At 64.9% G+C, this 12209-nt stretch overlaps 1 protein-coding gene across 1 annotated transcript; it reads left to right on the forward strand.

The window, feature by feature from the left end:
- Nucleotides 1-1030: 1030 nt before the first annotated feature.
- Nucleotides 1031-10729, forward strand: KLHL21 (kelch like family member 21). The gene is made up of 4 exons (XM_051856890.3): nt 1031-2110; nt 3970-4375; nt 7054-7126; nt 8309-10729. The coding sequence occupies exons 1-4, from the start codon at nt 1090-1092 to the stop codon at nt 8600-8602; spliced, it is 1794 nt and encodes a 597-aa protein (XP_051712850.1). The 5' UTR covers nt 1031-1089; the 3' UTR covers nt 8603-10729.
- The last annotated feature ends 1480 nt before the right edge of the window (nt 10730-12209 follow it).

The following is a 12209-nucleotide window of genomic DNA, read 5'->3' on the forward strand; positions in this document are numbered from 1 at the left end:
CTCGTCACAAAGCCTACGCAACTGAGCGATTGGCCGGGCTCCGGGGCAGGAATGCCGGGGCCGCGGCCGCTGGCAGCCGTGAGAGCAGTCCTTCTATGGGCAACGGGCAGCCCGCAGGGCACCTGGAGGCTTGTCCGCTCGGGCGGACCCGACACGCAGCCCGGCGGCACGGTGCGGGGCCCGGCTCGCTGCGGGCGGGGACTGACAGCCGGTTCCCGGGGCGCACGTGGGCGGCGAGCACACCCCGAGGACTGCTCTGCTCTGACCCTGAGCAAAGCGGCTTCCAAGTGTCCTCCCCCGACACAGGAGGGGAGCCCAGGCTTTCCCTGTCCCCGCCGGGGGCCTCGGCTCCTGGGCCTCCCGCGGAGCCGCCGGCCGGGGCGCCCCGGGGCAGGTCCACTCCTTGGGAGGGCAGCTGCGGAGCCCGCAGGGTCCGGCTCGCGGCTGGGCAGTAACTGGGCGACCCCCGCAACGCCACCGCGGAGCGCGAGCCTGGGGTCCGGCCCCGGGGTCGCCTATGGATGCGCCGAGAAGAAACGTCACCGACACCCCTCAGGCTTGAGCGTGCTTCGGTCCTGAATTGTAGAAGAAAAACAAATTATATATATATGTATCTCGTTCGAAGTCAGTCCCGTGATGGGGTTCACCAGCAACCCTCGGAACTAAGGAAACAAATCAACCAATAAATAAAGGCCATTGTCCCAGGCGCGAAAGGGGGTGGCTTCGCCCTCGGGGCCCCGCTAGCCTCTCCCGGGTTCCGTGGAGCGGCCGGGTCTGGGCGGGTCGTGGGCAGGCCCGAGTGCGCCCTGGCCACCCGCCGTCCCGCGGGCCCGGGCGCCGGCGGGAGCCGCGGGAAGCCCCGGCAGGAGGGCGGAGCGAGGCGGCGGGGCCGCGGACAGCTGTGACTCAGCCGGCAGAGTCGGGGGCGGGCGCGGCGCCGGGCCCGGCGGGGTTAAGTGGGCGGCGCTGGCCGCGCCCGCCCCGCCCCCGCCGGGCCGCCCTTCCCGGCCGTATTTAGAGCGGCGGCGCCCGGCGGCCGCGGCGTCCTCGGGCTCCCCCCCCGCCAGCCCCAGCGCCAGCGCCAGCGCCATGGAGCGGCCGGCGCCCCTGGCCGTGCTGCCCTTCTCGGACCCCGCGCACGCCCTGAGCCTGCTGCGCGGCCTGAGCCAGCTCCGCGCCGAGCGCAAGTTCCTGGACGTGACCCTGGAGGCGGCGGGCGGCCGCGACTTCCCGGCGCACCGCGCCGTGCTGGCGGCCGCCAGCCCCTACTTCCGCGCCATGTTCGCCGGGCAGCTGCGCGAAAGCCGCGCCGAGCGGGTGCGCCTGCACGGGGTGCCGCCGGACATGCTGCAGCTGCTGCTGGACTTCAGCTACACGGGCCGCGTGGCCGTGAGCGGCGACAACGCCGAGCCGCTGCTGCGCGCCGCCGACCTGCTGCAGTTCCCGGCCGTGAAGGAGGCGTGCGGCGCCTTCCTGCAGCAGCAGCTCGACCTGGCCAACTGCCTGGACATGCAGGACTTCGCCGAGGCCTTCAGCTGCTCGGGCTTGGCCAGCGCGGCGCAGCGCTTCATCCTGCGCCACGTGGGCGAGCTGGGCGCCGAGCAGCTGGAGCGGCTGCCGCTGGCGCGCCTGCTGCGCTACCTGCGGGACGACGGGCTGTGCGTGCCCAAGGAGGAGGCCGCCTACCAGCTGGCGCTGCGCTGGGTGCGCGCCGACCCGCCGCGCCGCGCCGCGCACTGGCCGCAGCTGCTCGAGGCCGTGCGCCTGCCCTTCGTGCGCCGCTTCTACCTGCTGGCGCACGTCGAGGCCGAGCCGCTGGTGGCGCGCTGCCCGCCCTGCCTGCGCCTGCTGCGCGAGGCGCGCGACTTCCAGGCGGCGCGCTACGACCGCCACGACCGCGGGCCCTGCCCCCGCATGCGCCCGCGCCCCTCCACCGGCCTCGCCGAGATCCTGGTGCTCGTGGGCGGCTGCGACCAGGACTGCGACGAGCTGGTCACCGTCGACTGCTACAACCCGCAGACGGGCCAGTGGCGCTACCTGGCCGAGTTCCCCGACCACTTGGGCGGAGGCTACAGCATCGTGGCGCTGGGGAACGACATCTACGTGACGGGTGAGTGGCCTGGGCTGGCGGGGGGTGCGCTCGGGTTCTCGGGCCCCAGGGGAGGCCGCCTCTCTACCTGCAGTGGAGGGGCCGCTCCTGGGCAGCGGTGTGTCTTGGTGACACTTGTGTGTGTGTGGAAAGGGGGTGGGGGGAACAGACAAGTAGCTGCTTGTGGTCTGTGTGCCTTGTGCCGCGGGCCTGCCTGGCTGAGCCAGCTCCTCCCTGGCAAGAGCCCCCCCCAACCTTGGTCATTTGGAAGCGGCTGGGGCATTCACCCACACAATGGGTGCTTTCTCTTTTTCCCTCGGGAACCCAGGGACGGGCGGGAGCCAGACGTTCTCCCCCAGCCGGGGCCGTCCCCTCCCCGCTGAGCCAGGGGATCTCCTGACTCACTCGCTGTGCCCTGCCCGGGTGACAAGGCTTGGGACCTCCTGACTCACTCCCCCCATCCGGGTGACAGGGCTCCCTCTGACTCCCACCTGAGCCCTGCGTTGGGGGTCACGTGGTGCTTAGGCCCCGCGAGGCCTGGGACTGTAAACAGGGTCACATGTTGGGAGGTTTTCTTCCAGTTCCTTGGCCCAAACCCCAAAACACTGCCGAGTCATGGTGGGCGGGCCCCAGCCTGCCCGAGCCCTGGGCTTCTCCCACGTTTTTCATTAAGGATAATTCGCGCTCAAACAGGAGGCTACCTCCTTGGAGGGGTGAGGAGGGGCGGTGTCTGGGACTGCTATATAAGGAAAGAACCCAGGCCTTGGTGGCTCTTATCAGGCAGGGAGGCGCGGGGCTGGTTATCACAGTGGCTGTGCCCAGCCTGGCACACTCTGGACAAAGCTTGCTCCCTCCCAGATGTACTGTGGCTTCTCGTTAGGTGACAAGGGGGACGGGAGGGGCCCAGGGACAGCCTCAGCTCCGTGGGCCACAGCTTCCTTGGCCTGCAAGCTTGTCTGGGACTCGATCCCTCACACACAGAAGTCTGACCAGTGGCTTTGAGCAAGGAACTCCCGCCCCAAACTGGCCGGACTGGCCCCTGCTTCTGCACGCCCTTCCATAAATTGTCACGACTGAGCAGCCGCGGTTTCGGCAGGTGGCTGGGTCATTCCGTGCAGCTGCCCAGAGGGGATTTCGTGGGGGTGAGGAGGCCCGCCGAGGGGGGAGTGTTCCAAGAACTCTTGTCTTCTCCCTTTTTGTTCTGAGCTACGAGACACGGAATGTCTGTCCCACCCTGTGGCACCTGCCCCAGGCCGAGAGGTGCAGCCCCAAGGGTTCCCGGGCTCCCTGTGAGCCCCAGGAGTTCTCATGCCCTTAGTAGGTGCGGTTTAATTGAGGGTGACAGCCAGCACCCCTCGGGGTTCTTCTAGCTTCTTACTGATGTGAATAGAATTCAGAAGCGTAGACATGCCTGGGCGGCTTGCCCAACAAAATACGCCTGGGTGACCTGCACCAAAATCGGGAACCAGCACCGGAACAGCCCTCACAGCCTCACTTGCCGTGTTCCGAATCCTCCTTCCCTCTGCCCCGCACAAGCTTGGCTAGAATTTGATGGGCAGTGCCTGTGCTCACCCAGACGCTTGGTGTCTCCCCAGCAGGTCTGACCCCGGGGCCCCAGGCCCTGGTCAGGGAGGGAGGCTGTGTCTGTTTACTTGGGACTGTGCCCCAGGAGCTGGCCGGCAGGGGCTCCGCTGTCCCACAAGGCCATGGCAGGGAGCTTTTGGCCCGGGCCCTGGGAAGAGAGAGCGGACGTGTGTTTAAGGTGAAGCCCTGTGCGGTTAGCTCCTCGCCAGGGAGAGGCCCTCACGGGCGTTGAGGAAGGCCGGGGTGGGTGACTCGGCCCGGGGAGGGCTGACCAGCTGCGTCGTGCGTCCTGGCAGGTGGGTCGGACGGCTCCAGGCTCTATGACTGCGTGTGGAGGTACAACTCGAGCGTGAACGAGTGGACGGAGGTGGCGCCCATGCTGAAAGCCCGCGAGTACCACAGCTCCTCCGTGCTGGACGGGCTGCTGTATGTGGTGGCTGCGGACAGCACCGAGCGCTATGACCACACCACCGACTCCTGGGAGGCCCTGCAGCCCATGACCTACCCCATGGACAACTGCTCCACCACCGCCTGCCGTGGCCGGCTCTACGCCATCGGCTCCCTGGCCGGCAAAGAGACCATGGTGATGCAGTGCTACCACCCCGAAACCGACCTGTGGTCGCTCGTGGACTGTGGCCAGCTCCCTCCCTGGTCCTTTGCGCCCAAGACTGTGACGTTGAACGGACTCATGTACTTTGTCAGGTGAGTGCCTTCCCAGCCCGGTACTGAGCACGTCACCGCTGCTCTCCCCACTTTGCAGATGGAGAAACTGAGGCCAGCTGTGATTGCAGGCTCTTTCCTTTTGTAAGATTTAGTTATTTGAAATGCAGAGTGATCGGGAGAGAGGGAGGAGGGAGAGAGAGATTCCATCCTCTGGTTTGCTCCCAAAATGCCGGCGACAACCAGGATGGAGCCAGCCCAAAGCCAGAAACAGGAGCACCATCCGGGTCTCCCACATGGATGGCGGGGGCTCCGGCACCTGAGCCATCGCTGCTGCCGCCCAGGCACCTCCGCAGGGAGCTGGAATGGAAGTCGGGTGGCCAGGACTTGAACCAGGCGCTCTGCTGGGGCACGCGGGTGTCTCAGCTGCACCTGCCCCACGGCTGGAGCTTTCTGGCCCCAGAGCAGTTTCTGTGGGCCTGCAGGTGTTCTCTGACCGGTGACCCTCATGGCTGTGCAGGGGCCTGGCTGCAGCCTTGGCAGCTCAGAGCAGACAGGCGGCCCCAGGTCACCGTGCGGCAGCCGCTGGTCTCAGTGACCTGGCTGGTGGCAGCCAAATGCCCCAGGCGGGGTGCTACAGGCTCCCGGCCTGACTTACGCCTGCGTGTGTGCACGCACAGGTTCAGGCGCCTGGCCTCCAGCCTCGCTGACCTTGGGACCAGGTGGGAAGGGGGGTCTCAGGCTGGTCCCTCAGTCCCTGTTCACTCTGGGGGCCTCAGGATGTGTGCGCTGTGCTTCTCGGCCCAGGACCGCTCACCACCCGAGCAGCCCTGGCCGCCTCTGCTCCTCCCTCCCGGACAGGACGCTCCGAGCCAGGCGCTCTGGACGAGCCCCAGAGGGAACCGAGGTGCCATTGCTCGTCCCGCAAGTGGCCCAGGAACTTGGGCCAGCCCTGGTCGGGTTATAAAACGTCACCTGACCCTTCCCCCAGGTCCTGGAGGCGTCTTCAGAGGGGTGGAGATGGCTATAAATACAGCTTAGCAGCGGGCTGGTGCCAGAGCCTTCGCCTCAGCCCCTCAGCCGGGCTTCCAGGCCTGCGGGGGCCCCGGCAGACCCACCCATTTCTCCTCCAGGTTGCTTTTTTTATTTGACAGGTAGAGTTATAGACAGTGAGAGAGAGAGACAGAGAGAAAGGTCTTCCTCCCGTTGGTTCACCCCCTAAATGGCTGTTATGGCCGGCGCACTGCGCCGATCCAAAGCCAGAAGTCAGGAGCTTCCTCCTGGTCTCCTATGCAGGTGCAGGGCCCAAGCACTTGGGCCATCCTCCTTTGCTCTCCCGGGCCACAGCAGAGAGCTGGCCTGGAAGAGGAGCAACTGGGACTAGAACCCGGCGCCCATACGGGATGCCGGCGCCGCAGGCGGAGGATTAAGCAAGTGAGCCACGGTGCTGGCCCCTCCTCCAGGTTTCTTAGGGAAGCCGCGGGAGGTGAGCCTTCGCCGATGGGCAGGTTCAGCCCCTGGTTGTGGGGGTGGGGGAAGATGTTTATCCTTCCAGGGTGACCTATGGGCAACAGTGGGCACCCGGCCTCCTCCTGAGAGTGGAGGCTGTGAGGCCGGGGCTGGGGCCCGTGTCCTGGAGTATTTGTCCCAATGCCTCCCTGTTCACGCCCTCTCCGTGAGCCCTGAAACCCCCTGCCCGGAACGCCCCCTGTCTGGGGACAGCTCCTGCCCAGCACACGCTGTCGCCCTCATCCCCTGACCAGCAGCAGGGCTGCTGTCCTGGGCCTCCTCCCCCAGGAGCGGCTCCCGGGCTGGGCTGCTGCACCCTGCAGAGGTAGGACAGGGGGGCACTGCCAGCCTGGCCCTGCCGGCTGCCTTTGCTGGAGCTGGGGGCCGGATGGGGCAGCCCGGGCAGCCCGGCGGGTTTCACAGCCCCCAGACTGAGGGCTGGTCCTGCAGTGTGAGGTGGTCAGGTGGGACCCAAGAGCCCTGTCTCCGGACAGGTTAAACGGTGGAGGAAGCGCACGTTTCTGTGCCCTGAATACAGCTCACCGGGGATGCGGCCGGCCCGCCCCCTTGCCGCACCACCATGCTGAGTGGCCCCTGACCCCTGACCCCTGACCTCCAAGCACTGCTGCTGCTGCTTCCCACAGTGCCTTGGCTTTTCTCTTGGGAAGGCGGAAGGATCTGGATTGCAGTCGAGGGCAGTCATTGCCAGTATCCTCATTCCTGGGCCCATGCTGGGTGCTGGGGACACACCAGTGGGCGGGACAGGGCAGGAGGCTCGTGGCAACACTGAGGGCGGGGGCAAAGGCTGTTCCAGAGCACGTGGGGGCAGGGGGACAAGCGGGAAGCCAGCACAGGGTGGGAAGGGAAGAGGCGCCTTCGAGATCTGAAGGGAGTGAGTAGGGGGCAGGCAGCCACAGCAGCGCCAGGCAGGCGGAGTCACCCAATGGCTTCCAGCACCCCAGGGTGTGGTCACTGGGTGTGGGGAGCAAGGCCAGGTCCCAGCCTCGGGGTCCAGGCTGAGCAGGTGCGGGGGCCTGGAGTCAGCCGCGAGAGCTGGAGATGGCTCTTCCTGGTGAGGGAGCTGCCGGGCGGCGTGAAGCAACACAGGTTCCTGGCAGAGCCCGCCCCCCACTGGAGAAGGGCCTTGGGGCGTCCCCAGGGTGCTGCCCCCGTGCCCTGACCAGCTGTCCTCCCCCTCGCTCCTTCCACAGGGATGATTCTGCCGAGGTGGACGTGTATAACCCGACGAAGAACGAATGGGACAAGATCCCATCCATGAATCAGGTAGATCGGCCGGTGTGCCAGCGTTGGAGGCACAGGCTAGTGCTGTTTATAGCCACGCTGTCATGGCCCCGAGTGTTGGGGAGACAGTCACGGTGGGTGGGGCCCGTGCAGAGCCCTGTCTGGGTGGTCTCCCCTTTAGTAGGAGGTTGGTGTCGCCCTCTTGTACACAGATCCCACGGTCACACTGCTTAGTTCATCCTTTGAGCCAGAGGGCAAGGAGGTGAGGGAGCCAGCCCCACAGAGACCTGGGAAACGGTGATCCACTGAGCGAGTGCCAGTGCCAAGGCCCTGGGGCAGGGTGTGCCTGTTGTCTTCGTGGCACTGGAGCAAAAGGGTGACATCAGACAGGAGTCTTTGGAACTGACCCGCCCTCAGCCAGTTCCTGAGCAGTTGACCCCGGAAATACTTTGTTGTTGTTGTTTTTAATTTGCAAGACAGAGTTAGATCTTTCATCCACAGGTTCACTCCCCAGTTGGCCGCAGTGGCCAGGGCTGGGCCAGACCGGAGCCAGGAGCCAGAAACTTCTTCCAGGTCTCCCATGTGGGCACAGGGGCCCAGCCCTTGGACCGAATTCCACTCCTTTCCCAAGCCATAAGCAGGGAGAGGGATTAGAAGTGGAGCAGCTGGGATCCAAACTGGTGCCCACGTGGGATATCAGCGTTGCAGTCGGTGGCTGAACCGGCTACGCCACAGCAACCCTTGAAACACGTTAAGTGCCCTCTGAGTGCCCAGAGCAGGACACCAGGAGGTGCTGCCCAGCTGGGGCCGCCTCCTCTTACGGAGGGGACAGGCACCCAGCCTGACCGTGGGCGGTGCTGGGAGGCTCGGTACCGTTGGGCCACACCTGGAGTCAAGCCCCAGCTTTGCCGCTGTCCGTCATGAGCCATGCCAGCCTGTTTCCCCATCTGTGGCAGGGAGAGCCGTGGTGCCTACCCCAGGGTACCAGTGATGTATAAGGACTGCTAGGCACGGCCTGTACGCACAGATCCCTGGGGCAGAGGGACGGACCGGTGCTGGGCCAGGTGCTGCGTGTGACCTTGGGGCCCTGTGTTCCTAGGTAGGACGTGGAGGGGCATCGGCCTGTGCCGGCCGGGTCAGTGCTGGGGAAGTGCGGAGGCTGCCCCTCGCCGCCCTCGGGCCAGGCTCTGCCCGCCTCCCCTCACTCTTCTCTCTGGCCCGCAGGTGCACGTCGGGGGCAGCCTGGCCGTCCTGGGAGGGAAACTCTACGTCTCCGGGGGCTACGACAATACGTTTGAACTCTCGGATGTGGTGGAGGCCTATGACCCGGAGACTCGGGCGTGGAGCGTGGTGGGGCGGCTCCCCGAGCCCACCTTCTGGCACGGCAGCGTCAGCATCTTCCGCCAGTTCATGCCACAGACACCCTTGGGCGGGCGCGGCTTTGAGCTGGACAGTGGCAGTGGCGACATGGACGCTGGCCGGCTGCGGCCGCCACAGAACCCCGACGAGCTGCACTAGCCCCGGCAAGGCCCGTGGTGGGCCTCGGTGCAGGAAACCTGGCACCTGCGGGGGTTAGCAACCCACTGCTTCGTGCACAAGGACAGGTTAGGGTCACAGGCAGAGTGCGGGCGGCCCAGCGAGCCCCAGGATCTGTCACCCAGAAGGCCTCTGCATTGAGCCTCGGCTGCTGGTACCGACGGCAGTTCCTGGGGTGGGGGGGAGGTGCCGCTCCACATGCGCGAGTCTTGGCTCCCACAGGTCGCCCCCAGCTCACCCAGGCAGTGCACACAGCTTGCTCCCACCCTGGGAGAACAGGGGGAGGCATCCTCCCGGGAGGGCCTGAATGCCGGCACTGGAGCGTTGGGGTGCCAGACTCCATGTCCGGTGCCGAGTGTCGCCGTGGGCCAGCTCCTCGCCCTGCTGGGGTGTCACACCAGAACAGCCCGGCCTCCTGGAGCTGAGTCTCGCGGGGCCTGTGCAGTTTGCTGTGCACAGAGGACAAGGCGGGGCGGCTGCAGGTCTCCCTGGCCAGCCTGTCCGCTGGGGTGTGGAGACCTTCTTGGGCCTTGGTCCCAGGCCAGTGAAGGAGAGGGCGAAAGCCTGCCTCTGAAGGTTGTGGCTTCCTGCTAGAGGCCTTGGGAGTTTGTCCTTGAGCTCTGGCCAAGCCAACAGCTGCACATGCCCAGGTCCTCGGGCCTGGGAGGGGTGGCTCCTGTTGCTTCTAAGGGACAGCCCGGACGGGGCCGCTCTCCGCGGTCGCTTCCTGGGTTTGAAAGGAGTCCGTGTCATTTCTGGAGGTCCCAGCGGGAGTCGGGGTGCCGGGCTCCGCAGGTGCTGGCTTCAGTCCTCGGAGGTGCCTTTGCTGGGTTTGCCCTCTGCTCTCTCTCTGGGGAAGAGGGCATGTGGCCTGCTGCTTCCTCGTAGGCAAGCGCTTACAAGTGCCCTGTCCCAGGCGTTTTCTCGTAGGGGCAGAGCAGGTAGGGTTAGCGCCGTCACCTATCACATCAGGACCCTTTTATCAGCCACACGGCTTTGCAGGATGCCCGGCAGGGCTGCCAGCGACCCTGCCTGGCGTCTCCCACGTGCTCTGAAGGAGAGCCCCTGGTGCGCGGCACACTCTGTGCGCGTCATCACGTTAGGCTGGAAAACCGTGGAGCAGCCATGGCTCTTGGCTCTTGGAGTTGTCGCTCACTGAGCACTGGTGACCAGGCTGGGATGACGGACTCACTGCGGCCACAGGCTCAGGGGCCCGTGTGCTGCCTGGGGTGCCCCTCGGACACTGCTGGCTTCCTGTGCACCCCAGGCCATTTCCCAAGGGTGACGCTCGGTTCTCGCTGGGCCCACCCTCGGCCCCCACCTTCGCCCCTCCTCAGTGAGCTCCCCTGCCGCTGAGCCATGGGGTGGGCGGGTGGTGGTGGCCTGTCGTGGGGACAGCAGGACAGGGCTCAGCCACATGGGACTCACTGAGCCCTGAGAGCCACGCCAGCGAAGGCACGTCAAGGACGTCCGAGGACATAGCCACGCAGGCAGGCTCGGTGGCTGCTGCCCCAGGTCGTGTTGGGGGACAGGCTCCTGCCCACGGCCTGGCGGCTGCTCAAGTGACAAAAGCCTGGTTTTGGCCCCGTCTGTGTCTGCGCTCCAGGGCTGCCCAGGTCACCATCAGGACCTCGCCTTTGGGTTTATGGCATCAAGGCTAGGGAGGAGCCGGCAACAGCTGTCACCCCAGCAGGTGCCCCCAACCCGTGGGTCCAGGATCAGGCTGCTTGCCCTCTGCCGTGACCTGTAAGCTGCGGTGTCCCCAGCGCTCGGGGCTGTCTTCGCACTGGGACAGAAGATGGGCCGCTTGGGCGCGGGAGTGTCCCCGTGTTAGGTGTACAGAACTGTGTACAAGGCAGGTTAAGTTATGGAAACTCAGTTACTGTATTTAATGCTGAACTACTAGAATGATTCTGTATTTATATGCTTCAGAGACTTGTGTAATGAAAGGCACCCTCCCTTTGGTGTCCAGTGCCCAGTCCTACCCCAGGGGGTGGGGTGGATTTGTGTATTTATTTTTGTCTATCCTATAAGCTTATGTGTCCAGAATCCTATCTAGGGTTTTAGGAGGCCTTCAGTACTTTTTGAAATAAAAATATTTCCTATGCATTTCGTGTCACTGCCTTTCTCCCGCTGGGCTTCTGGGAATCAGGTGGCGGAGGCCACACGGTGGAGCCCAGGGCCCTGGCCGAGGCTCCGAGGAGGGTGGCGTCACAGCCTTCTGGCCTTTTCCCATGTCAGATCAGCACAGATGGGAGGCAGTGGGGAGGATGGGGACCACCGGGCCGGTTTTGGCTGTACTTCCAGTGGGGATTGGTCGCTGGAAAGCCAGCTCAGCCCTGGTGGTCCTCCAGAGAGTGCAGACAGGATGGGGGGTTCCCATTCGCCCTGCTGGTCCTCCAAGGGTGCAGACAGGGTGGGGTTCCCATCCACCTTGCTGGTCCTCAGGAGGGTACAGACAGGATAGTGGGGCTCCCACCCACCTGCTGGTCCTCCAAGGGTGCAGACAGGATGGGGGGCTCCCATCCACCTTGCTGGTCCTCAGGAGGGTACAGACAGGATAGTGGGGCTCCCACCCACCTGCTGGTCCTCCAAGGGTGCAGACAGGATGGGGGGCTCCCATCCACCTTGCTGGTCCTCAGGAGGGTGCAGACAGGGTGGGGGGCTCCCATCCGCCCTCCTGGTCCTCCAAGGGTGCAGACAGGATGGGGGGTTCCCATCCGCCCTCCTGGTCCTCCAAGGGTGCAGACAGGATGGGGGGCTCCCATCTGCCCTGCTGGTCCTCCAAGGGTGCAGACAGGATGGGGGGGGCTCCCATCCGCCGTGGGCTGGACCTGGCACTTGAGGAGGATCACGCTGGGAACGCTTCTCGCACCTGCAGGGCACAGATGCAGCTTGGGCAGGGCAGGGAGCAGAACTCCTGTGGGTTTTTGCCTTCTCCAGGCCTTTCACGAAACAGATCTGAAGCAGCTCCTGACCTGCACAGGGAGATCAAGCCTGTGGCGTTGGGTACCGGCTGCCCAGCACCCATTGGTCAGGAAGTGAGGGGTGGCTGGGGTACTCTGGGCGTGAAACAGGAGAGTGCGTAGGAGTTTGGTGGGGCAGGCTGAGCTGCCACTCAGACACCTGTTCCACACACCAGGTGCCTGGGTTTGAGTCCTGGCTCCGCTCTGTTCCAGCTTCCTGCGCGGGCAGCAGGTGATGGCTCAGCCACTTGGATCTCTGCCACCCACCTGGGAGACCTGAATCGTGTTCCTAGTGCCTGGCTTTGGCCTAGAGATCTCTGTCTCTCCACCTTTCAAATAATCTTTTTTTCTCTAGAGGGATTTAGCATTAGATAGGGAGGATGGATGGCCTTCAGGAATTTTTAAAGATTTATTTTATTCATTTGAAAGACAGAGTTACAGAGAGAGGTAGAGACAGAGAAATCTTCCATCCGCTGGTCCACTCCCCAGATGGCCGCAACGGCCAGAGCTGCACCAATCCAAAGCCAGGAGCCAGGAGCTTCCTTTGGGCCTCCCTCGTGGGTACAGGGGCCCGAGGACTTGGGTCATCCTCCACTGCTATCTCAAGCCATAGCAGAGAGCTG

The sequence above is a fragment of the Oryctolagus cuniculus genome, chromosome 7 (assembly GCF_051225735.1).
Source record: "Oryctolagus cuniculus isolate XC-2025 breed Fujian yellow rabbit chromosome 7, ASM5122573v1, whole genome shotgun sequence".
NCBI classification, from domain to species: domain Eukaryota; kingdom Metazoa; phylum Chordata; class Mammalia; order Lagomorpha; family Leporidae; genus Oryctolagus; species Oryctolagus cuniculus.

What these genes read in the sequence shown, in the direction of transcription:
- KLHL21 (XM_051856890.3), top strand. Translation starts at nt 1,090, where the DNA reads ATGGAGCGGCCGGCGCCCCTGGCCGTGCTGCCCTTCTCGGACCCCGCG. An exon ending in GAACGACATCTACGTGACGG is followed by an intron (nt 2,111 to 3,969) that starts GTGAGTGGCCTG and finishes GCGTCCTGGCAG; the next exon opens with GTGGGTCGGACGGCTCCAGG. An exon ending in AGATCCCATCCATGAATCAG is followed by an intron (nt 7,127 to 8,308) that starts GTAGATCGGCCG and finishes TCTGGCCCGCAG; the next exon opens with GTGCACGTCGGGGGCAGCCT.